The 27,133-nt window shown below is 39.1% G+C and overlaps 1 protein-coding gene across 7 annotated transcripts in view; it reads left to right on the top strand.

Moving 5' to 3' along the window:
• Positions 1-27,133, top strand: part of ROBO1 (roundabout guidance receptor 1) — a 760,895-nt gene that overhangs the window by 437,641 nt on the left and 296,121 nt on the right. Inside the window, exon 1 of one of the 7 annotated variants that reach the window (XM_052794284.1) lies at positions 122-1,176. The exons of 5 other annotated variants lie outside the window; for them this stretch is intronic. In XM_052794284.1, coding sequence (XP_052650244.1) covers positions 1,122-1,176 — 55 coding nt within the window. In that variant the 5' untranslated portion in view covers positions 122-1,121. Of the gene's footprint in view, positions 1-121; positions 1,177-1,535; positions 1,654-27,133 lie in introns of those variants that run through there. One more of the 7 variants, XM_052794286.1, reaches the window with a different exon arrangement.

Here is a 27,133-nt window from a genome sequence, read left to right as displayed (position 1 = left end):
GGCTCCGCGCGGGGCGGGGCGGGTCTGCCGGGCCGGGCCGCGCCGCGCCGGGCGTGCGGGGGCCGTGTAGGTGCGGCTCCTTTAAGGTGTCCCGAGGCGGCAGCAGACCTGCCGCGGCGGTGGCGGCCGGGAGGGGGAAGGGAAACCCACGGCGGCCGCGAGCGGCTCGACGTGATACCAGAAAGTTCAGGCGCGGCGGGCTCGGCCCCGCCTGACTCGTGCACTCCTGCCCCGGCGGCGGGGGAAGGCGAGGAGCCACTCCTCCTCCTCCTCCCGCTGCCGCCGCACCGAGGGCGGGTGGGTGGCTGGGGGCGTTGGCCCGGGGAAGTTTTGCTCGCCCTCCCTCTCTCTCCTTTCTTTCTCTCTTTCTTCCTTCGTCCCTCTTGTGCCCTCCTCCGGCGCTGGGGAGTGGGCGAGTTTGGGATTCCCGCGTGCAGGGGGCGGCGGCGATGCTGGGCAGGGCGAGGGGCTGCCGCCGGGGCTCCCCTGCCCGCCGCCCCGCCTGACCGCGGCCGGGCTCCGCCGCGGCCCTCCGACGCGCACGCCTCCTTCCCCCGTCATGGGAGCGGGGGCTGCCGCCGCTCCGCCGCCGCGCTCTGCCCGCAGCTCGCCCCGCGACGCCGCCCGCCCTTCGCCGGCTGCCCAGTGACTTGGCGGGGCACTTCCCGGAGAGCGCTTCCCTGCCCGCCTCTCGCCTTCGCGGAGGGCGGCGGTGGCCGGTCCGTGCCCGTCCCGGCTGCGTCCCGTTACTGGCTCGTCGCGGGCACCCGGAGCAAAGTCTCGGGCCGGAGCGGCAACTTGCGATCGGGAGGCGGCGGACGTCGGCTGCGGGAACTCGAGGATCTTTTGTTTTCTCCTGTCGCTTTGGATGGTCCTGGGAAGTGTCAAGGCGCCGCTTAGGAAAGCCCGGGCCGGCAGCGGCGAACCCGGCCGGAGTTGCCGTGCTGCTGGAGCCCCGCGCATCTGACAGCGTCCTCCCCGGAGGGGGCTCGCCCTGGGAGTCCGGCGGGATTAGGAAACCTCGCTTACGTTAAGCTTCTGTGGAATTACAACTGGGGGCTCTTCGTTTCTCCCCCCCGCTCTTCTGGCATGAGACTGCTTGCAGGCGCCACCCGAGGACAATGATCGCGGAGTTTGCTCACTTTTACCTCTTTGGATTCGTATGTCTCACCTCAGGTAACCACCACTTGCAGGCGAGTCAGATAGGAGGCCGCGGCGGTGGCCGCGCTCCCGCCGCCCGCCCCGGTTTGGCGGGGGGGGATGCGCTAGCCGGGCTCTCCGCGCCTCCCGCCCCCCTCCTTTCCTCGGAAACGAAGCCTGATTTCCACCCGGCGGGCTCCCAGACGACGTTTGCCCCGGGCCCGGTGTCAGGAGCTGCCGCTGGCCGTGGCCCTTCCGCGGGCGGGGGCTGCCCGGGGCTGGGCGCGCAGACCGGCTGCGGGGCGCCGGGTGCGGCCCCAGGGCTGCGGGCGGCCGCGGCGCCCCCTCCCGCGCCGGCGGCTCCTGAGGGTCGTTTGATGTAAGCAGGGCTGGGGGGGAGCCGCGGCGGCGAGGGGACGGCGGGAAGCGACCCCGTCCTCCCGCGGGAGGCGGGCTGCGCCTTCCGCTCGGCTGGGGCCCTGCACGGATAACGCGCCAGGGGAGAGGCCGCAGGTACGGCTCACTCCCCCCCGGGCGGCCCGTCAGCGGCCGTTCCCCCTTCCCAACCGCCGGGGCCGCGGAGGCAGCCCGGGCAGCGGGCCCACGCGTGACGGGGTTGACCCCGCGCATTCGCCCCGCGTGGGGAGCACGGGGGTGGGAGGGCTTGGGGACAGGTTTTGCTTCACCTCGGCGGTTAAAGTTTACCCACGTGTGTGAAGTGAAGGGCCAGCGTGATAAATGGGAGCAGGAGAGATGGCCGAGGAGATAGGGGGGATTAACGGTCATTAGTCGCTGTTTGCGCGGGGTTTATGCGTGTTGGGGCACCTTATCGTGCCTGTAGATTAAAGATAGGGTCTTACTAATAGGGTGTTGTTGATAGCAGGTTTTGCTCTGGGTAAGCACCCTACGAAACCGTGGTGTCGAGGAATGTGATGGAGGGCTGCCTGTGGTGACTTCTGAGCGGGCGTGCACCCCCCTGCTTCGCGGTGGCGTGCCCGTCGCAGTGCTCAGCCGGGGCACCGCGGGGGTCTTAACGTGGACCGGAGCAGTCGTGAAGGTGCTTGGGGTTTTGCGTTTTGTTTCTGCATAAGCTTCCTCTTGTTCTTAAGAGGCCGGATTCGTCTGCCTGCAGTATTCCCGTTCTCAACAACGCCTTTTGTCATAAGGGTAAATGCAGTAAAACCTTGCGTTATAGTTAAGGTTAGTTTGGGTGCTAACTTTTCTACCTTAATTGATTTTTATAAGTTTGCTGAGGACCCCTTTGAGTCATTAAAGTTATGGTAGCATGAGACACCTGGTCAGTAAATGAATGAATGACGTTTTTGAAAGACTTAAGTACACTGCCTGAAGCTTTAAGTCTTAATTATGTCACCAAATGCAATAACTTATGTCTGTTTCTAGATTATATCATAAACTTAACTATTAAATTTTTGCTGTTAGGTATTAAGTTTGCTTCTTGTGGCTTTGAATATGGAAAGCTTTGCATCTCTCTTTTCTAAAAGAAGAGAGTAACTCTAACCCTGTTAACTTTTGACCGTGTCAGTCATGCGATCTTTAATTTGCTTTTCTCTGCATTGCCTTCTTTATCTAATGGAAGAAACAATTGGAATGGGGAAGAGCCTTTTCACCAATTTGCTTTGTAAATCTTTCATGCCGATCGCCCCCACCATGGAAGAGTTCACTTCATACACAATGTATTCTGTAACTCAGTTCTGTTCTGGGGTATCTTAAACTCCAAGTTAAGAGATAGTTAGGTCTTTTGGTTTTTGTTTTTTTTAATTTATTTTTTTATTTTATCGATCTATTTCTCACATAAATGCTCAATATAGTAAGATGAATATAAGGGTTTTGGGGGGTTTGTTTTTTTATTTTATCTTTTCTTTTCCCCTCAGGATGGGGATGTTCTCTTTAATAATGTCGATTCCAGCTGAGTTGTTGGACAGAAAAAAAGAGAAAAAAAGCCATGAATTTTTATGGAGGTTTTTAATTTTGCCGTGTAAGCAAAGTCAATAACAAAGATAGAGACAAATGCCAGAGAATAACTTTGTTCCAACTCCCTCACCAGAGGGGTTTCTTTTTCCCCTCAGCTAGAGTGTGATCAAATAGTCAGTCTTGGTGTCTAGAACAATGGAGATGCCAGAAACCTTTGGCAGGATGAAGTTTGAGGGCAGATGGCTGCAGTGCAGAAGGAAGGACAGGAGTCATCTACAGCAGTTTCCACACTGAAATCCTTTGAGTTCTGCTGACAGCTGATCTGCTTGCAAGTTGATTGATCCTTTCCTCCCTTTTCCACTGAAGATTTTCACTTCCCTGACTTAGACCCAGTACTGAATCAACGGTTTGTGTGGCCACACTCTAAATGGGATGTTAGAAACTTCTACTGAGAGGTGGGAAATAATTGGGGGATGGGGAGGAGGAAAATTTTAAATATAGAAAGGTAAGTGGGTTAGTGTTTGTTGAAACAGTAATTGGTAAACCACTTAGAATTTAAGAACCCTAATTTTTACCATGGTGTTGCCTCTATGCAATCCTGTGAAGTACCTTCTTTCATCTAAGCCTGTGGTTAATAAATGTTGAATAAATTTAAATTTGAATAATTTTGAACATTGGAATATAGCAGCTTTCCTCCCTTATTCTCCCAATGTAATTTCAATCCTGCTTTGCATAGAGATAAGAATAAAAATTGCTTTAAAGGGGTACTTCTCTGGTATCCTTGTTTTCTTGGGTATTTTATCTGCATTCTGCCCTTTTTCCTCCATTTTGAGGCAGTCTTTCCTTCATAATCCATAGAGTTTTCATCTCTCCACCCCTCAAGAAACAGCAGCATCAAATTAATATGTTTGAAAAATAAAAGCTTTCAGTTATCTGGAGAGTAACATGCAGAATGCTTTTGCTGGGAATAAGAGTGTCAGGGTTCTGGTTTTCCACATGTGTGTTCACTGCTGTAGCAGTTCTCAAGGCTAAGTATGTTAGTTTGATTTTTCTGATCCCTCCACAGAAATCTTTATATTTCTACAAGGTGATTCATTGCATTGCTGATTCCCACCTGCTCAACATGTTTTGCGCCTTTCCTGTCCATGATATCCAGCACTAATTACTGTACTTCAAATTGGATTGGTACATTTGCTCAAGAGGGCTTTTCATGCTGTATGAAGTAGGCAGCTCTGACAGCAGCGAGGCAGGTATGGTTTCCAGTGATAGTTCTAGCCAGTGGAGGGCAAAATTGTCTCTTGTATTCCTTCATGGGAGAGTTATCTTCTGACAGTTAGTAGTTTAAAGGTGTCCATGAAGTGTCCCCAGAGTCCTTTCCAGTTGGCTAGCCTAGCTATTGGAGTAAATAAATCAGCCGTTTCTTTGACGCATTTTGTTTGTTTGTCTCCTAAGTTTGTACTTAAAGAGGGAAGCTTCCCTTCATGAAGTAGTAGAGTATTTCAGGAAATGTTTCTGCTCTTTTTCGAAATTCTCTGTCTAATAGTAATAAAATGAGAGATGTAAAAAAAAAAATACACAGTAATTCAAAGGATTATGAATATGGAAGTGCATAATCTGTAAAGCAAATAAGTCACCCAAGAAAACATAAACCCCAGGTGTTTTTCACCTACCCCTAATGCATGGCATGCAGTTGTAAGTGATTTTACTGTAGGAATATTTAAGAAAGATTGAGTCAGCTGCTTACAGTTGAAGAAGCTGGCCACGCTTGCATTGTGTTTGAGGACTTCAAACTAGAAAAAAAATAACCACATGTTATGAAATTGGTAATTCCTTACTTGTGATGGAATATTCTCCAAATATCCAGGTGTTTGACTGATTCAAAACCACTTATCCTTGTGAGTACTGATAGTATCTGTGGAGATCAAACTTGTTTATTTTCAGTTTGCATTAGTGTGGGGGTTTTTTTTGTTACCTTTAAACTAGAAAGAGACACTTTTTCATATAGCTTAGCAACTGATTTGGATACCTGTTTAAACCGGAAGAACACTCAAGATGACTTTTGCTCACCATTGTCAGTGTTGGTTGTCAAATGTTTTCTTGCTTCTATGTCATGTAGTCCCATACCATTGTCCTGAAGCAACACAGTATTTTCATTAGCAGGGATCATCTGTACTGTTCAGGGTACTGAATTTTGGAGGATTACTGGGTACTGCCCAGTTTTTATTAGAAACCATGAATTTATGTGAAGGATACTCCTGAATCTCCTGCCCAAAGTCTACAGGCTAATGGTTCTGATTAGATCTACAAAGATGGATGGACCATTACAAATACTATCAGAAGCTACTGACACTTAGGTAACAACATTGTTTAATGTCAAATATTAACATGTGATATCCATGCCAAATGATGTTTTAACATAAAATGCTTTGGAAATGATGGCCAAAGAGGCCCAATGGGGGATCAAAGCCAATCTTGTTTTTGTAAGAAGTAGAAAGAGAAAATACTTAGACATTCAAGATGGAGAAATCTACTGCTGTACTTAAAAATCTGAGAACCTATTCCCTTTCTCTCAAATAATATTGTTTTTGGTTTGGCACTTAATTTTCTGAAGTAACTGGAAGAGTTTTGTTCCACAATCCTAAACAAGTGTAATATTATGTCTCATTAGGGGATAGCTTTCTCTAATTAATTTAATAATACGCTGGGGCTAGCAAGTCCAGTCACTTGCTCAGCTTCTACAATTTATTATTTTTGTCATTGTTAAAGGTGTTGTACGAGTAACGGTCACTTGGCTTGGTGTCATGGCAGCTCTTTTAGATTCTTCTTCAAAATATTTCTCTTTCATAGTGAAGATCACTGGTGTCAATGTATAAGTTATTGTTGCAAATTTGTTGGTTTTTTTGTGTACTTGAATGGTTAAGAATGAGGCTTTTTGTTGTCAATAGTTGTTAATATTTTGAAGTTATTTTGAGGTCGGGATGTTAGTAGGAACCTTGCTCTTTCCAAGCAAACTAAAGAGCACTTAAAAATTTTATATGCTGAGGTCCTGATACATTTTATTTGTGTATTCTGCTATATAATCTCATTTGGTGGCGATAACCTTCCTGAACTTTTTTACCTGAGTGCCTCTTCATAAAATTGTAAAGTAAATACTGGAAAAGTAGTGACTGAGGTGTATTTTAGGTCCAATAAATTGTGTAAACAGGGGAAATAAGAGTATTTTCTTGTTAGTGACTAGAAGCTTAACCAAGAGGTGAGAGTAGAGCTACTTCTTAAGTATCTTCAAAGTTTGAGGTGCTTTTAAGGGCAGATAGTTTACTAGTTTATACCTTCTCTTCATACCTTCTTTAGGATTACCTACATAGGTCCTAATACTGTTTCATACAGACGCTGATGCCTCTTGGCCCATTACTGCATCAGCCTTAAATCAGTGCTAAATTGGTGTGGGTAGAAGGGCATTTTATGTGAAGAAAGAAAATGTCTTATGAGAACAGATATTTTTGTCTACAGACGTGGGCCGTAGATGGCAGCAGCTATGTTGAACTTGCACACTTGAGACTTGGTACTATGGAAAACCTCAACAGGTAAAAAAGAGGAGCAGCTGGGAAGTTGATAATTACTTCAGTTTTCAGTCAGATGTGCAGAGTTCTGTTATTCTGTTGTTGTATTACATTTTGCGGTTTTCATTTTTTAAAGAGCTAAATTAATAATTAGGATGCTTAAAGACTTAGGCCAGGTACTGGAAGTTACCTTTCACTGAAGATGACGGTAAGCTTGTTTTGAAATAAAGTGGTGGTGAATTTAATTCTGGATGCCAGTATTTCTTTGTTAGTTGACACAATGATTTCATTAGAACAATTCTGCATTTACCCAGATTTACCCACAAAAGTGATAAGATATGGTTCTGGAACATTTTTTAAGAGGTACAAGGGTAGGCCTCTCAGACCAGGAATGTATGTTTTAATTGATGTTAAAACAACCGCACAAAGTCAGCTAGAGGGAGAGGTAGGAGAGTATTTATTCTCATTTAACTTTCCTGGACTATGCATTTCATGCATAAGTAGTAGGGGAAATGTCCTGCACTTCAATGAAACAGTGAATAGAGGCTTAAGGAAAGCCTCTATATCCTATTTCTTTGCATGTCTTTTGAAAATAAAGTGAGGAAACTATTTTTAGTGGGAAAGTGAAGGAGTATATGAACAACTACTGAGGTTAAATACTGTCAAATATTGAGAACTATTTTAGGGTTTTCTGAGATTTGTAGATATTTTCCATGCCTCTCTTGTTCTGAAGCTTAAGATCAGACCAAGACTGATGTGTGTATGTGTGTGTCTGTTTATGACTGATTAAAACAAAATAGATAAATTGACAATAACGTAATTTGTGAATGGTGGCAGGCTAGTCTTTTAATTTAGAGTCTACTTGTCGTCTGAGCAGCTGCAGTTGAGGGAAATAAGCAGAATGCTATGTTCACACCCGTGGACAGAGAAGTTGTTTTTCCTTTGCTGAGGACAGAATGGTTTATTGAGTGGTACATCCTTAAGGTGGCCTTACCAGAAGGAGGAGAATTCCGTGCTGAGAAGGGGAATAGAAAACCTTTTGCCTTCAATTTTTTTAGTGGGAAGTAATGTTAATTGTGTTTTCCAGAAACAGAAACTTGGAAGATTAGGAAGGAGAATCTACCGTTAATCAGCAGAGTATGCACAGATCTAAATAAAGGTTCAGCATGTTTTAAAAGTTTAAAAAGCAGCTTTACATCTTTGAAAACTACTTTTCAGGTCCTCAAGCATACTCGTAGTTGCTTTCAGTGCCACTATCCAAAGAACTACATAGAACTTGAGCACTTTTCCATCTAGCTTTTAGTGAAATGATGTCAATGTGTTGCTGCAGCAGTGAAGGCCCTGATGGTGTGACTTGGGCGTGGACTTCACCTCTTGATGTAGATGTTCAATACATGGATTTTGATAACAGCAATAGCATTTTTTAATGTCATCTTCAACTTAATTTTTAACACATGTGGTTTTTATCTTCAGGGATTTTTTTAAATATAAACTCTATACATCTGGTGCATAAAAACATCAGGGTTTTTTTATAAAGGCATATTAGGTCTTCATCTTCTCAGTCAGAATGCTGATACATAGAATGCTTGTATTAGCATAAATACTTTCACAAAATAGTATATATGTTGCTGAAGATTTCTTTCTTACTTGGTTTTCAAAGAAATTCCATAACAAAGAATTGGATTCCATATCTAAACAAGAGGAGAATACCTCTATGGGTTTGCTGACTGGTGGTAGTGGTAAATTCTACAATGTCTTCCCCTTCATCTCTTGTTTTCTGCCACCAACCTTTACACCTTTAGAGGGGCACAGGGCTTTCTGTACTATGTTAAATGTTTATATTTATTTACATTTAAGTAAATCACTGTAAGTTAAATAAATAGAGTGTTTCATTTAAATATAACTTACTACAAATTCAGCTTAGACCAAAATGGCTAGTTGAATATAATATTATTGAAATGGTATGAATATTTTTTTAATCGGAAACCAAGCATGCTTTCTGGACTGCTGCAGTCCTGAAATACATATACTTTCTTTGAAGAAATGCATAGTCATATATATGCAAAATTATTCAAGCTGCCCTTTTCTGTTGGCAAGTATTTGCTCAGTATGGTGTTGCATTACCTTAAGTCTAATGCTAATATAGTGAATGATTAAAATAACATCAAGACCCCTTACTGTACATTAAAGATCTGTAAAGCTGACAAGCCTGTGCTGAGGTCTGGATTTAACATCTTAATATTTTATTTTCTTCATCTTGCATAGTGAATTAGCAGTTGGATGAGCTCAGTTTTGGAACAACCTATCCTCTCAGACATGCAGTGCAGGGTATAGTGAGGGTTGGTTTCCAACCAATGAAATCCAAAGTCACCTGTGACAGCCATGTGAGAGAACTGTATAGTCTATACTTTTGATGTTACTTGGTTTTGTAGTCTTTGTCTTCTGCTCCTTTAACTGTCTTGTACATAAATCAGAATTGTGATTTCTTTAGTACTGTTAAACTGTTTCATGCTAGTATTGCATTAAAACTTGCTTGGCTAGCATTTTTGTGTGTTCTGAAATTTGCATGTCCCCAGGCAAGATATTTATTTTACATTCTGGGTTAGTTATATTGCCTCTTATCTAATTGCTTAACTGCCTTTACATTGAAGATTAGACATATAAAGCAGTTCATGGTTTTAAGTTCATATATAGAAGACTTTAATTTTACTATTTGCTTCTACAGTAGCATAATATACATTAACAGTTTCTCATGTTAGAAATTAGGATATAATACATGGCCAAGGATATCATGTAGGCCTAAAGATGTTCGTGGGATGAACTTTCCTTTCTTTTGGAAGCAGGTAAAGGGCGAAAGAAATGGGATTTTGATAGTGACCAGATGGATGTGCTTTAAAGAGTGGCTTTGTTTTCAGTAAACATTAAAACTCAGATTGTTGTAATTCAGGACATTATGAGTCGTTGAATTTGGGAACTTACAGCCTCAGTTTGGAGCCATGTAAAATCAGTAGTGCCTTTTGAAACTCTTGATTCTTGTGTTTAAATTAAATTGCATAAAGTGTTTGACTTTAACTTCAGTTGCGAACATTTATGGTTCATTGTGGGTACTTAGCCCATCTGAAAACTGAGATTGTGGTGAACATTTCCTTAAGAGCCAATTAACTGAAAAAAGCTGCATACCTTTGAATTTTCATGTGCATCTATAGCTCTGTGTAGGGTGAGAAGCCAATAAAAAAATGTGTTTGAGTATGTATTCTTTCAGAAGTTTCTCAGTTTGTCACTTCTGTAGTGCATTTTAATAACATCAGTCAAAAGCAGACTTTTCAACTTAGACATCTCCTGTTGGCCAAATAAGGCCAAGCATGTAAACCCAAGATAGGCGTAGCAGCCCCCAAATCCAAAAATAGGTTATGCCTGTATTTAATTGGTGAATGTGTAATACAGGGTCATAAAATACAGATTTTGGATCAAATGTTCAGCAATGTCACTACTCTTCTTTTTCTTCTACGAAAACCTCTTGGCACCTGGTATTGAACTCAACGCTTGCTCTAGCTTTGTGCTGGGAGATCTCTTGGATGCCAGGCACGTTGAGAACTGGGATTTCCAAATTCTGAATGTTTCCCCCCTCACCTCCCACTCACAAAACAACTCTGTCAGTGCAACTTTCTGGTTTTGGAATATAGCTGATGCCCTAGGTACGGCAGTTGACAGATACTTCACAATCAAAGTGTTTAATGGTAGGAGGTGATAAAGGGAAAAAAAATTAAAAGAAAGTAGTGTGAGGAAACAAGGAGAAAAGAAAACAAGGTAAGGGTGGCAACAAATTATTTTACTTTTTGCTATCCAAACCAGGAATTGTCACTGGAGAGGGTAGAGTTTGGGACTATAATGCTGTAGCAGCAGAATGTAAGAGAGAGGGTGTATACAAGGAACAAATTTAACGAAAAGGTGTCTGATGTAACCGGGGAACGGAACTTACAGTGTGCCACTGCTCAGGCATAAAAGTGATTGGCAAGAGGCCATGTACAAGGAGTAAAATCCTGTCTCCACCAACGTGGAAAATTATGGTTTCAACTGCAAAAGGAGGTTAAAGCTTGGGAGGAATTAGCATATCTCTAGCACTGAGTGGCATCTGGAACTGAATGGCTGGGTTAAATCATGCAGTAGTGATTAATGAGACTTATTGCTTAGGTTATACAGCCCTTAAAAATTAAAAGCAAGTAATTTAAAACTAAAACTCTTCCAAAGAAGGAAACATTGCTACTATTTATCTCTCAAATGCAGAAGGTGGAAGAACGTCTAACCTATCTTTTGATGCAAGCAGAAATCTGTTAAGTGTTGCTGTTAAGTGTAGAAACTAAGAAATTAACTTTTGAACAATTGTTCTGAGGAACATTTTGTGACTTCTAAAATGTGTATGCAGCAGTCAGAGCCTTGAAATGGGAAGGAGTGTGCAGGGTGGAATTCTACTGCTGGTGAGTACTTTGCTTCTTAGAAAACTCCAGAAAAGAATTATTTCTATTTTCTTTTTCACTCATGAGTGTTAATCTGTGTTATCCGTAGGGAAAGCAAAATATTGAAACCTGTAAAGTAAAACAAGGTTAGAGACATACAGAGTACTTATTTTAACTTTTCTTGAGCATGATTCTGGCAGTTACTGAGCTGAATGATAATATAGCTTGGTATCATATCAGGAATAATGTTCAAAGGCTGTCATTCCATAGGAGGATTATAGTACTTTTATCAAGTACACTTCTGTTAACTTCCGGGTTTTTAGTGGAGGGAATAGAGAAACCAGTGAAGTATGTGTTCAAGTGTTAATTTTTTTAGAACTGTAAAAAAAAACAAAGGGTGGCATCATTTATGATGCTGTTGCTTAAAATGGTTGACCTTCCTGCAGCAATTTCATAGAGGTAGAAAATAAAAGGGAGCTAGGCCCTTCTAGAATAAGATATTATCGCTCTGGGGCTTACCGCTGCAAATACTAAAATAGAATTCAGCTTTAATCTCTACCAGCTAGGTGCTGAGGTTCCGTAAACTGCATTGCTGAAAAATCTCTGCTCACAACAGTTTTGACTTCTGGATTGCTGGTTTTCCCACTGTTTTAATGACTGTCTTGGTTTTTTTTTTAAAGGTTTGGGGTTTTTTGTTTTTTTTTTTTTGTTTTTTTTTTGGGGGGGGGGTTCCAGCAGAAAGCAAGGAGGTAAGACTTTTTAAAGCTAAATGATTGCTTCTTTCCATCCATATGTTTATGTGGTAGCCATTACCATAATGTGAAATGAGACCACTTAATTCCCTCCCACTCACCCCCCCAATACTCCATATCGGGTGGGGATTTTTTTTTCCCCGCCTTTACTGGGAGAGCCAAGCTAGGAAGTTTGGCAGATTTAGGTTGACCCAGTGCTTTAACGTTGTGACCAGGAGTGAATGTTATTTGTACAGGCAGCTTTTTTTTTTTTTTTTCCTTTGACTATTAGGATTATTGATACTGTGGAGATTTGATTTTGACTGATAACTATGATTTTTTTTTTTGAAGGAAATTACTATTTAAATGTCAACGAAGTCAATTGTTATTATTCCAAAAAGATTGGCTTAATGTCTGCACTAAGATTATTGTGTCTTCAGGATTGATGTTTCTGTCTTTGACAGGAATTTACACTTTATTTTACATCAATTTACAGAAAGACGTTGACATTTTGTTTGCCTGTTACGTTATTGCAGGAAGGAAAGCAACAACCTCACAGCTAAAAATTCATGGTGACCTACAGTCCAGTAATAACTAGAATTAAACAGAGTTAGTCATTTAACTTGGTCACTTCATCACAATTCCTGTAGGCTTGCAGCTGGTCATTTTGAATCTCATAAAATGAAATTTTATTTTACTCACCTTACACAGGTCAAATAAAAAGCCACATCAAGTTAATGAATCCGTTTCTTTGCAATGAACTGAACGTGGCATTTGTTCTAGCAGTCATGAAATCACAGGGTGTTGGCGACAAGTCCATTATTGGCTCTCTGCGCTGTTTCTGAGGGCTTTTACTCCACCCAACACATTATGTGTGCAGACTGTAAGATACTTGTTAAAACTTGTTTTAAAATGAGGATTCCTTTTTTTTAAAAGCAGTAATAAAGAGAAAATAAAAATAGCTCCCTGTTCTTTATTAGCATAAATGAAAGAGAAACAGCAACTCATTCCTTTTGTGGCCTGAGGAAGAAAAACAAAACTGGGATGAATCCTCAGACCCTTAAAGTCAAAGGAAGTTTAAGTACTGATTTCAATTTTTACCTTGTCTTGAAAAGGCTCAAGTTGTCTCTCACTTTTCCATTATGTGATATTACATAGAAAAACTTAATAGTGGGGAAAAAAGAGATGATTAATAATGTCACTTCTAAACTTAAAAAGTGAGGAAAGTTTCAAGACTAATCAAATTTTGCAATTTAGGATCCATTTTTGTCATTGATTGCAAGGTTGGATTTATTGCATGTTGTGTTGGTGCTGTTGGTGTCTTTCCTATGGTAGTGAGTCATTCCCCTGCTTCCTCAATAACCGAACTGGTTTTGTTTTAGCTTCTCATTTTTATCTGCTTTGTTTAATTTTGTTTGCGTGTCTAATAGCTTTTTCAAAGCATTTTTGGCTTTGAATTTTCTTGTGCTGTATAACATCCTTTTTTCTGTGGCATTTAGCCAGGATTGTGAGAAGTATAATACATAAATCTAAGAGTTTGTTTTACATAGTGCTAATTTTTTTTAAATAGCAAAAATACTCAACTATTGCTGTTGCTCAAGTTTGAAAATGAATACAGTCTGGTTCCTATTAGCACAATGTGTGAAGGGAGCCATAATATATTACAAACAAAGTCTTAAGCACAGATCACTTCTTTAAAGAAAGAATGGTGCCAGCTATTTAAAATGATAACAGGCTCATCAGCTTTTAGAACATGCCATTTTCAAACCTCTACTTAATTTCATTTTTTTTCCCTCCCAAAGTTTTAAATTAGAGAAAAAATAAAGCCAGACTTTTCCTCTGTGAATAGTCTTTTTTCCTAAAAGTACCAGGTGTTTGATCAATAGCATGTGCTGGGAAGCATGAATTTCATCTCTGAGGAGACTTTAAATGCACTTATTTTCAACTTTCATGAGCTACCAGTTGTATGTCTTGTTTTGTTTTCCTTTTCAACTGGGCGATGCTAGGTAGAGTTTGCTATTTTGCTACTGATTTAAGACACAGATACATACGTATTTTTCTTCAGGCTTTTAAGGGCTCAAGTTTAAGTGGTAGATCATTATTCTATGCATCAAAAGTGAAGGGTGATTAACTCCGTCTGGGTGCATGCAGTGTAATTTTAGAGGCTACAAATGTTGTTACAAGTCAGGTTAAGGTTTAAAGGTGAAAGTTTGGCTGAATGAGTTTTACAGCTTTAAGTTAATGTACGCAAACAAAGAAACTCTTGTTTTCTGCCCATTTATGTCTAGCGAGCAAGTAGCTCGTGGTACAGAAAAGAAAATGTGAAGTTTGTGCAGTTTGCCTTAAAGTTCAAACTACATATTTTTTATTTCAATTTAGAAGTCCCATTAAATAAACTGAATCTAATACAACTTTTATTTAGGCTGTTCATCTTCTAAATCTAAAGTGAAAGGATAATGGCTTTAAACTAAGTGATAATGATAAACTAAATGATAATGGCTTTATTATAGCTTAACTTCTAAAATTAATGTATTTTTGTAGATTTGATCGTATGCCATTAAACAATTTGAAGAACCTGTTGAGATAAAACCCTAATAAAATTCCCCTAGTATGTTTAAGATTTCCTTCTAGATAGTTCTAAAATTGCATTGGTGACTTGGCATTTCACTCAATTCTCTGACTTACTTTATTCCAGAAAATTTAAGTTCAACAGTATGTGGAAAGAGAATGGGTGTTTTTTGAGTGACAGGGAAGTTACACAGAAAGGCTGGAATTTCTTTTAAAGATACCAGCCTGATTCATGATGTTGAAATTGTAAGTAATGAGACAGGTAGGACCTGTCCTTGTTCCCTGTCTGCGCACCACCCCCTGCCCCCCCCCAGATTCAAAGATTTCTTAAAGAACCAAGCAATTTCGAAGCTTTTTTTAATTTCTGTGATTGATTCCATTTACAACAGATAAAAGCTAAATAGTGTGGATTTTTATAGGGCTGTATACTAGCGTAAGAAGCTGTTCAGCTGCGTCTGAAGAAGTAATCCAGTCTGATAGCAATTCTGATTGCAAAAGCTAGGACATATAAATGGAATAAACCAAAATGGAAGTGATTAACAGGAATAAAAATAAACAGCTTTTGGTCTCGGTAAATGGTACCTTTAAAGCACGGCAGTCTTGTTGAATATAATTAAAGTTGCAAGAACTGGGGTAGGGTGAGTGGGCTCCATTCTCTGAGGTCATGATGGAAATACAGAGGTCAGGGTTTTGCACTTAGTCTTGTGTAAACAATGTCATGCCCTAGTAAGTGTAAGAATTGATTTAACAAGGTTAAGCTAATTTAAAAAAACAAACAAACAAACAAAAAACCCCGAAACCCACGAAAAACAAAAGTGCACTCATTTGATACTAAAATTTGAGTGCAGCCTCTATATCCTCATTTAACCAGTTAATGGAGAAAAGTGAAGAGAGAAAAGTGAGAGGTACAGGCTTCCATTTATGCTTGGTTGGGGATGCCTGTTGCTGCTGAGTGATTCTGGGGTGTCAGACTTTGTACAATAACATCTCTGTAGCTTTCCCAGAGCCTCTTCCTTAAAATCTGCAGGTAGGCGGTTGTTCGTTTTTGCCTCAAGTTCAAAATGAGACTTATGCTTAGAACTTTTATTTCTTGTTACACCTATTGAATATTTTCTTTTGCTGCAGAGCTCATGTGCTTATCCTTCTTGCACTCTTGAATGGTGCTGTATATCTCCCCAAGTATATTAAATCTTTATTTAGTTCCAGTGGTTGTGGGGTTTGGTTGGTTTTTTCCCTTCATTAATGGTTTGGATTATGTATTCAGACCTACATTTATGCATGGTGGAAAAGAAATTCAAGGGCGTGGAGGTATCCTAACAGTTCTCCCTTCTGAATTACACAAACTTACTTTCTTTCTCCCTGCTTCATCTGATTGTCTCTGTGTTGAGCCTCCTTTCATTATGGTACATTGCCAGTCAGAAGGAACCACCAGCTCCAGACAGAACATGTCTCTGTTAAAAGAAGGATGGTTGGCAAAACCCGTAAGAATTCCATTGAAAATGGAGTTCTGTAACTTAGTCTGGCAAGCACAGGCACCACTCCCTCCCAGAAGTTTCAAGGGCAATTTCTCAGGCTTTCACGTAATCTTGTCTAGTCATCTGCCAGCTGTGAGGTGGCCAGGGCTGGCCAGTTAGAAACTGCAGGTTGTATAAGCTGTCGCTTTGTTATCACCACAGCATAAGGAGGGCTGCAGGCCCTTGGAGATGGGCGTTCAGCATAAGGATTAAGTATGCGGTAGAAACACACTGCAGTTCCTGGCTCCACAACTGTCTTTAGGCAGCTCTTCCTTGGTGTGAAATGCTGCTTTAACGTAGGTCAGCTTTAACTGCTGTAAATGAGTGTAGTTCTAGTGAAGTCAATGAGCCGGTGTTAATTTACTTCACTTGAGAATCACCCCAAGTAGATGAGCAACTGGCAAACTCAAAGGCAAGTGCTTATCCCACAAGAGAAGTTCAGATCACTTAGGTGTTTTGTATTTGTTTTCTTCTCCCTCTCTTCTGAGGAGGAAGTTGACATTCCTACATCTTGATTGTGTTTATTGCAAGTAGCGTTTTATTCACAAATGAAAAGTTTGTAAACTGTTGCTGTTTTGGAAATAAAGGGATAATAAGTACTTCAGCTTCTCATTCCAGATCCTCTCTTTACTAATAAAATGAGTGGGTGATCTGAGCTCAGTTGAAGAATAGGTGAGATCACAAAACTGTCAGTCATCATTCAGCATGACTGACATAATTAGCAGCTTGTAGGTGGAGGAGGCTGAAGATTGCTTTTAGTGGTGACTGCTAATGCTTGCCCTGCCCCATTCACAGCATAAAGGCATCACATATCCCAGGGTTTTTGATATGTCTAGTGAAAATGAAATAAACACTGTGTTTTGCCCCAAAAGAACTTACTTTGCTGTGTTGCAGTTGGTGTTTACCTGACACTCTTACATAGCAGAGGGAATAGTGTATACACTAGTTACGTGTTTGAGGCTCATAAGGATGCATACTCTGTCCATTTAAAAATACTTCATCAAAGACAGACTTGGGTCAGCCTGGTCCCTATAGATGCATATATATGTTACAGAGAATTGCAAGACTGGTAATACTTAAAATCTTCTGTTGTTCAAAAAATAATAGCCTTACAGGTCAAATGGAAATCGTGGCCCTTTTAGCAAGCTGGATGACAAAGCTGGTGACTTCAAAAACCACGTCAGAGTAACGAAGGCATTAGAGTTTCCTGATCTGATGTTACCAAGTAATGCTGTCTGCAAGTCTCAGAGGAGTCAGATGCTTTTAGTACTGGACTGTGCACTACTTAAAAAAGAGGTGCAAATAAGATAAAAAAGCCTTATTTCTATAGCATACTACATACACATCCATTGGAAGAGTGTGCAGTAAATGAGGAAGGAAGATGCCAGCTGACTCTTTAGATTTTGTTGTTGTCCTTAACAATTCAGCGCTACCCAGAGACTCTAAGACTAGACCCTTTCAACTGATGGGATGATTTGGTTACCTAGATTTAATGTTGTTCTAAGTGTTTGCAGGACTGGAGAAATTTATTTTGTTCAGTTTGAATTGCAGCTCTTTACTGACCAGTACTTTGGTTCTTCCTGTAAGCAGATGTATTGAAGTTTCTTACACGAGGTGCTTTGCATACCAATTGCTCTTCATTTACAGTAGCTGCAACCACGCAAAATGTTTACTCTTTAATGTGTATTTCCTATTTTTGTGATCAAATAGCTCCAGGAGTAAGGCAATGTTTTACTTTTTAAACATTCATAAACACATAATCAGGGAAGATTTGCAATAAGTGAAAGAATTACTGTATGCAGAATGCCACCTCTTGTATCAGACCAAGAATATGTGGAGCTTTGCTCCTTTCCCCTATCCACAGGCACTTCAAATGATATGTTTAGCCTGGAATGTGTTCTGGATATTTCCAAATGGTATCAAGTATCATGACATTGGGGTTTTTTTTGTGAATGGTTGATAGTCCCAGGCAGAAGGCATGGTTTCATCCTGGTTGACTGTGTAAGACTAGTTGCCATTTGTAGCTGGGACTCATAAGAGGATCTTTGAATCATCAGACATTTCGTCTGCCAGCCGTATGACTTCAGGGGATGTAAAGAAAGGCATAGCCAAATACAAAGAAAGATTTCTCAATATTTCTTTTTACCAGATCTGTGATGTGCTTCGTATATGTAAGAAAACTGAGGAGTATATGTGGTTTTGTGTTTAGGGTAACCTAAGCATGGTTTCTCCTCTTAAATTCTCAAGGTTTGCAAATAGAGCTAAGTCAGGTCTCTATCACATTTGTCTGTGATGAGCATGCATACTCTAGCAGAGGTACCTATTTTGTTTGGCATTGCCTTCACAGCGTGGGAATTCTCTTGCCTTCTGTGCATCAGCTGGACAGCAGCAGTGGTGGTCCAAAGTTCTGCCCTGAGCTGCGTGCCTGCTGATTAGGAAGCCATTTTCTAGGCCCAGGTCAGTGGGGATTTGAAGGCACTTGTATGTCAGCAGTTTGAGAAGCAGTGTTTAACACAGCAAGCATGGTAGTAAGGGTGATGGAGATGTAGGGTTAGAGACCTATAGGTCCTCAGTGACATAGGATCTCTGCTAATTATTCAGAAACAACCCTTGTATGCAGGACTTTCTCAGTAGTTCCTTCCTTCCTGATTTGAGATTCCTTAGTATGGCTAGTGTTGTGGGAGATTGCAATAGAAAATTTTTTGGTTTGACTTGGTTGGTTGTGTGATTGCTCTGTCATTTAATGCTTCACTTAGTTTTTTCTTTTTTTAAACAGTCTGTCCAGACGTCTTGCTTGCCCTGCCCTGCTTATAGGGATTTATTTTAATTACAGCTTGAGTTAACTTTTCTTTGAACATGTTAAGGTATGTCTCTAAAATACATATGTATTTTTTAAGTCAGATATTATATAATGTATCTGGTATGTTTTGGAATGTGCATAGTTCCCTGGCAACTGTTACCCAAAATTATGCCTTTACGTACATTGTAGTATAGGAAACTATTATTTTACTGTTAAGTTACATACCGAGTTAATTTTTTAAATATGAAGTAATACCCTTGGGGATAAAGTAGGATCAAAAGCAATTTCTATTTAAGTTGGGTTAAATATTGTCAGTGTTAATACTGCGATTATTGCTAATATTTGTACCCAGTGAAATGACTTGGCAGTCTTGAGGGCTAATACGCAGTTTTGGGGGAAGGTGTCAGACAGGACTCTTTCCTCTTAAACTTTTTCTGTGTCATTACAGACCAAGTCAGAATAGTAGAGGCTTATTTGTATTTGGGGGTGAATTAAACTAAAAGAAACAATGTTTCCCAAATTTGGTTGTGAAAAGTGTCAGAAGGTGTGCTAGTGTGCACACACACCTGCAAGATTGCAGGTAAAGCTTCTCAGTTTTCATGGATATGGCTCAGTTCCAGAGATTAATGTATCTGGCTTGTAAGCATATAGACTTAAAAATATCAAATAAGTGAGCAAAAATTCTGGGAAAAATGAGAAGTAAATTGAAGTTTCTTTCTGAATTGGAACCTGACTAGGGGATCAAAATCTTTAAGTAGTTTCTTTTGGAAACTGTACATTTCCACAGCCATTCAGTTCATGTATTCACCACTTCCTCCTAGTATGTTAATGTGCAGGATATCAGCAGATCTGTAATGTAAGGACTTTGTAGGTTTTAATTAGCTGGAATCTAGAAAGATTAAGCAAGAAGCATTTTTCTTCACTTTTGTTTCACATTGACTGAGTAAAGATGTTTTTATGGGCTGTTTTGGTTTGACCTAGTGTAAATGGCCACCTGTTTATGCAACGGCAAAGTCTAACTTAAGGTTCAGATTGGTTTTGTGTTGTTTTTTGTGGTTGTGTTGTTGTTGTTTGGTTATTTTTTTTAAATGGCATTAAGAAATCACTAATTAGGATGCCATGAAAGCCATGGAAGAGGATCACAGCACGCAATCATCAGAAGCAATAGAAGTTAGGGAAGTATTCAGCAGTTGAGCTAATTAATGCCTCTCTGCATTAGGCTGTTGATACACTGGCCAGCTTTAATTATGTGCATTCAACAAAAAGTAGATGCTACTCAAGCTGTATTTCTTTTTTAAGGAAATATTTCTAGCATGAAGAAAATTGATAGTCTGAAGAACAAGATTTATTAAAATAGCTACGTATTGGCTTTTGAAACCATATTTTACCTTTTTGGGTGTAGCCTTGGAACAAGACTGCATTCAACAACATGAAGGGAAAATTACAGTGTATCCAATATTATCTTGCCATCATAAGGAAGGGGTTTTAGTCTCACAGTTGAAGGAATGTTGTTAGGGTTAAATATTTTATATATCCTTTAATGATGAACCACTAGTTCCATTTGGTTTTGTGTGTATGTATGTACATTTGAATCTGTGACTCAGTGTAAAAAAAAAAAAAAAAAAAAAAAATTGACAGAATTCTTTAGCTATCCTTGCTGCATTTATCTCCTATCATAGATTATTGAGAAGTATTGTATATTCACTTCACTTAATCTTCCCTTCTGATGTGTATTATATGGAACTCTATTGACATTTGACTGTTAAAATGTTACAAGTACTCTTCCCATGATAAGGATTAGTTACTTCAAGGTATAGTTGGGAATATGAGTCAGATTTGTTTGTCTGTGACAGGAGTGCTAGCATGATGTTAGGTTACAATAGGCAGAAATATTACCAACAACAAATTACTGCTTTTTTTTTATGTATCAGTTTTTGTTACTACCTTATTATTTTGGAATTGTACAGGAATTGTCACAACCTGCTTGAAATGTGTTAGTATCAATCATATAACTTCTAGTATAGTATTTGTGATTGAAGTCTACAACAATTTAAAAAAAAAGTTTTTCTCAATTTTGGGAGCAGCAGGAAGAGAAGAATTCTCTAGATTATGTTTAGTAATATTTTTCCTCTCACTGGATTAAGATATCCTCACCACAGTGATAAAATCTTAACTATTTTGTTTATATTTTTTCATCTTTTTTCACTTTGAACAGTCTTAAAAAGTAAACCTCGTAGGCAGAGATTATATTAGTTTCTAAAGACAAGCTCTTTCTTTCCTTCCTTGCTTTCTAAGAAATGAAAACAATTTGTCATGGGAATAGACTTCAAAGTTAAGTCTGTAAATTTGATAAATAAAATCATGCAAAAATCATTAAGTACTTCTTAGAACAGTCAAGTCAGAGGCTCCATGTGGCATATGGGTTTGGTGCACTCATATTTCAGTGCCAGAACTGAGAGAGAACTGAATTTGGGAATAGGTAACATGACTAATCTAGTATAATATGAGTCTTCAGTTCCAACAAAATTCAGGGTAGGTAGCTGAAGTTTTATAGTATTTTTGAATAGGTACATAAATAGCCAGTTATTGGTTGATTGTCAGTTTCAAGTACTTAATAAGTTTTAGCTTTCTTTTTTTTTAGTGCTCTCTTTTTTTTTTTAATTGTATTGCTTTTTTTATCATTGATTTTTTTTTTTTTTTAATAGTTGAATACACATGCTCATGACTGTGTCTTGGACAGCTTTCTTCACTTACATTGTCTTTTCTTTTCTCCAAAGGCTTTTTGTACAAAGGAAATAAATCCTACTGAATTACTTTGGTGTATCCTGAACATAAACATATATTACTCTTAATACATTTAAGTAGCAGAGTTTACTAGATAACAAAGAATGTTTCTTAATATGTAATTATGTTGCTTACTACTTTGGTGTAATTCTGTTCTAGCTATGGAGCATTGAATTATTATTTCTTGGATCATTAAATCCCAAACTCAAAGACAGTTCATTGTGCTAAGTAAGGTAAAAGTGTCTCTTTCTTCCTTCCAAAAATCTTTGTCTTGCTTCACATTCCTTCTCTGAGATAGGTGAAAGGATTAACTTGTTCTTCCAGATGACAAACTGCCATATTTTATATTCAGGATACCTAGTTATTTAGTTTGAAATAGATTTGTCCTTGCATAACATACAAATATTAGTCTGTCGTGATCTTTTTTTTTTTCACTTAACACATTCATCCTTCTCATGAATAGCCAATAGGTTTGACAATTTTCAGAAACTCCTTTTAGACAGGCCTTTAATCCTCTACTACTGCCTGTCTTCATCATTACAAATACAAGTTTAGGCATGCTAGAGAAAGGGGGAATGTTTTCTGTGAGAAAATACTCATCCTTAAACAAAAAATGAAGTGTCTTAAGAGTGTTATTAAAATAATGAAGCTTATATATAATTAGAAAAAAAAGGTATAATCTTTCATGTGTATTTAAACAGCTTGTTATAATTTGGGAAGCTTCAGAGAGGAAAAAGTTGTTTATAAAATGTATTTTCTGTTCCATTAGAATAGAAAATGCCACCTTAAAAATATATAATGACTAGCAATTTATTGCCCCTTCCATCCACATTTCTAAGAATTTTAGTTTGATTCCTTCTACATCTGTTGTTTGAGACACTAATTGGAACATTGCTATGGTAATGCTACAGTTTCCTTAGGAAATGCCACTATTCCCCCTACATCCACACCCTCTTCTCTTATCTCTCTACCTTGCTTGGGTCGGCTGTGGGAACACAAAGCCACACTGCTCCTATTCCTTGTCTTTCCGTAAAGGAAATGCTGGTCCACAGCATGAAACTCTGAGTGAATTTAAATTTTACATAACATACTGGTTACAGAGCAGTATTGTTTTAGCCTTTTATATAAACAGCATGAAATGCCAGGAGCTGCCTTCTTTTTTGTGTGTGTCTCTGCCAGGTTGTGGTGCTGCAGTAGTAAAGACAGTTGACTCAAAAAACAGAACAAAACAAAAACCCCTAAAAACCCCAAAACCCACCCCCCCCCCCCCAGAATTAAGTTTTATAAGATGAATGATGAAAGTCACAGTGTAGTATTTTACAAATTGTTTATAGCAGTAGTCTTAAATACAGTATGACAAGTGGTTTCCACCTTTTTTGGCTTAAGATACTATGTAAATGCAAAAAAATTCTTGTACATTACTATCTATACACACCATTAAAATTAAATTTAATGCAAAATACTGTAAAGCTGATGACGGTTCTACATTACCTGTATTGTTCCATCATATCAAGCTATGAACCTCTTAAAACAGCCTCGTGTGGGGCGATAGTGGCTTGCAGCTTACAGTTTAGGATCTATCTTCAAGGAAAGACCGAAGGTGGGCTGCTTTTCTAATGACAGGTAGTAGCGGAAAGGAGTTTAGGAGCTTTGTGTCATTGATATTTTACATATTGTATTTTCTCCATATATATGTATTGTTTTGTTAGATTTAGATTCTATAACCAGGCTAAGGTCTTGCTGACTTCCTTAATCTGAACATGGCTGCATACTCACATCCAGGAGCTATTGCCTGTCTTCAAGTGCGTCCTATGGATTCTTTCAGAAATGCTTTCCCTTCTAGCACAGTAACAAAGAGAGGGAAAAAGTTCTTAAAGATATATTTGCTGTGCCAGTGGAGGCACAGTTATAACCAATGAATCTTTTATAATTAAAACAGCAACTGTATGACTCAGATTTTGTGCTAGGCAGGTGGAATGCTTTGTTGTGGGTAATTAAATTACAAATCTCAGTTCTTGACCATTTTCCAAGGAGTTTTCCCACTGTATGCATTACCTGTGATAAGACCAACCTTGTCTTTGGCTTATGCATTCCTTTTTACATGGGTAACAACTAAGATTATTGGAACTACATCTCTGTCCTCTTTGAGGATAGATGTTCTATGTTAAGCATCTGCCTCCACCTTAAAAGAACAGGATTCAACTATTGCTTCTTTCACTTGAATTTCTTATTGGAGAAATAAAGTAGGGCAGTGGGACAGACTCTGACTTTCTGAATGTTCTAAGTATTTCCGAGAATTAAAAGTGAATCTTTGAGCTTCTTCCCACCAAAAGTGCTGTTTAATGTTATTGCTACAGTTTATTTTAATCAGTGAACCAGCAATGATAAAGAGAATAATCCTAGGAATATGTATTTTTAAAATATATTTTATTTCTAATAGAGTGATATTATTTTACATATACTTGTGAACTTAGCCAGATGGATGCCATTTAATAGCTAATACATAATTCTGCATAAATACAAAGTTGACTTTGTTCCTAATGCATTCAGCTATTCTATCAAATTCTAGATATCTTTAACCTATCAGGTCCTATGAAAAGACATTTTGTTACAATGGTAATATTTTAATTCCAAAATCTGTTTTTTATTTTTGGTGTTGGTTTTTTTCACCCTGCAAGAATTCCTCTCAGTAGAAGCTAACCAAGTTGGTTTCAGGGTTTGTGAAGGATTCTAAATTCACATGTTTTCATTTAAGAATGCCTCATTTGTATCTGTTGGCATCAAACATTTCTGGAATGCAAATTCAGAGAATTAAACCAGGTATATTTAAAACTAAAGTATTACTTAAAATGTTAGATCATGTTAGTAGGAAGTAGGCACCCTGCGATAGGGGAGGGAGGAGCATGAGCAACCATGACTTCCAACAATACTACGTGTTGTCAGTTCCTACAAGAAAGCAAAAGCAAAGATGCAGAAGGACTTTGACAGGAAAGCCGTTAGGTCTGAGCTTTTCACCTGTTAAGGCCAGCTGTCCCATGTGGGATTTTGCTTTTGATTTAAGTTCATGTCTACTACAGTCTGTAAAACTGCAGCAGAAACTGCAAACTCTCAGAAGTTAACAGTAGCTCGTTTCATGTGTTACGTGGCAAAAAGTGTAATGTATTGGAAAGTTGAATTAACTTCTTAATGTACTTCTCTTGTGTTTATATTGAGTTTTTAAGCGACATTTTACAAACCCCGTCACCATACCGCTGCTGCCAAAGTGACTAATAGACAGATCTATTGACACCATCTGTCTAAGGAATCCACAGCCGCTCTTTCGAAGTCTGGTTTAGTTTTCAATAGAAAAGCATTCTCTATAGGAGGAATTATTTCTGTGTTCCTCTTTTCTTTCTCTTCTGCTCCCTCTCCCCTCCCAAGGATCCTCAGTGGTGATTCATACTGGAATTTCCCACAACTTCCCCCCCACCGATTTCCTTTTGCACATCCAGTAAATTTCTCTGTTGATTCTCCAGTATTATATGATATGTTGGCACGTTTTATCACAGTATAGAGGCTGTAGGGCAATCTGGACAGAAATAAAACATGAGTAGCTCATTTTGCAGATAATTCCCTTAAATTGTTTTGTTCTTTTGGAAACTATTTGATGTATGTAGATAATGTTTTTAGAATTGAACTGATGGTGCATTAGCCAGATTTAATAGTGTGTCTCCTGAAATACTTCTGTTTGGGGGTAACAATACCTGTTTCTGCAAGGGGGCGTTAAATTGTACTTAATACTTAGAATATCCATTTCTTTAAAAATTATTCTAGTTGAATAGTATGAGGGTGTTTGGGAGGAGGAAAGCATGCATAGGTTGATATGCAATGTTCCAGTAGTAACTAACGCTGCTCAGTCTTGCCATTTGTGGTTGGCAGAAGCAGCATGATGCTCTAGGCAAATTATGTTGCTAATGGTGATGATTTAGAGGGACAATTATATACCTTTATATTAAAATGTAGACTTCTGTAAAGAAGACGTTCTGAAGCATGGTGGAGCTTTGGCTTGTGCCTCACTGAGCTATTCACCAATATGCATGAAATGAAAATAAATGTCAGTCTCCAGAGCAATAGTGATTGCTTGTGCTTGCTGAAAGTTCTAGCAAGTCAAAGGAAAATTTGTAGTTTGTAAATGAGGACCTAGTCAAGATTGGAGAATAGCTTTATCATGAGTTGATCTGAGGAGTTTTATTTAAAAAAAAAAAGGGGGACACACACACACAAAAAAGCAAAAAAAAAAAAAAAGCTAGGGAAAGATCCAAGTTGGGCCAACTGTGAGCAATGGCAGTGAGCTGATGTTGCAAGTGCTAGAGATTCTGGGAAAGGGAGCTAACTTTTCTCCTGTAATGACTTAAGGTTTAATTGTTCATAGTGAACAAGTTTCTTCTGTTCGGCTACTGTGTGTTTCTTTTGTAATGTATAACTTCGGTTAATATTAAACAATCTGAATCTTTAAGTTATGAAGGCAATACTAATGTTGTAGGGACGTTCTCGATTGAACTGAGCCACGTGACCCATGTAATTTAATGGTATTTAGAAATCTAAGATCATCTGCTTACAAGTTCTGCGAGACTATACTTCTGTGTTAACAAAAAAACTCAAGGGTAACAAGAATTTAATAGTACTGTGCTCAAGTCTATTCAGCAAGTATGTTCTAACCACATGAATGTCATTTACAGTAAATTGTTTGAAAATACCTGCTGTTTGCGTCCATTGAGTTTCTTCAGGGATCACAGAGAAAGAACCAAGCTATAAATCCTTTCTAGGTTTCCTGCACTGGTCTTCCTTATGATGACGCTGTAATATCCCGAGAATCTCATGCTGCTGTCCTGGAGAATCGGTTGACCTGCTATTTCTGCAGGGGTACATGGGATTTCTTCTTCTTGTTACATTTGAAGGACAGGGGAAAGTAACTGTACTCTGCTAAATTTACTCATTTATGGTACTAAAATTAGCTATTGGTCACAATAATGGGAGCAATAAGAAGGCATAATAGATGTCTTCGTAATTTAATCTTTCATCTTTTCTACTTGTTTGTATAAGCAGACCTTTATTTTGGACATCTGTGAAAAATGTATGGGTCACACCTCTCAGGCACTGCATTTGGGTCTGCAGTAAAGTTATGTTGGGAGTATTTTGGGGAGGAAGAGAAAAACTGGATTTTTTTCAAAACATAAAGATTTGGTATAATAAAAATCTATTTCTCAGGTAAAAATCTGTAGCATAAAGGAGCTGATGCTTTGTGGGGAAAAAAGTCTGATTTTGGTTTATAGAATGGTGGTGTGCTTATTGTTAGCCTCAAATTTTGTTGTTTAGTAGTAGTTTCAAGAATATTCCTGCTATTTGAAAATGGCTTTGTGGTATTCAGTCATCAGGTTTCAGCAAAAGTGACCACAAGCAAATGTGATCCAACACTGACTGCATCAAAGATACTGAAAAGCCTACAACCTCAAACCCATACTAAGAAAGGAAAGGAATGTTTGACAATTTAATAAATTAAAAGTGTAATAATAACTAACGTTACCTTCAACATCACACCGTATTACTTTGGATGCAGTATAACTTTGAACTTTAAAATATAACTTAAACAGACTTCTGTCAGTATTATATA

This window comes from Harpia harpyja, chromosome 8 (genome assembly GCF_026419915.1).
Source record: "Harpia harpyja isolate bHarHar1 chromosome 8, bHarHar1 primary haplotype, whole genome shotgun sequence".
Lineage (NCBI taxonomy): Eukaryota > Metazoa > Chordata > Aves > Accipitriformes > Accipitridae > Harpia > Harpia harpyja.
This window is presented reverse-complemented; position numbering and strand designations above follow the sequence as displayed.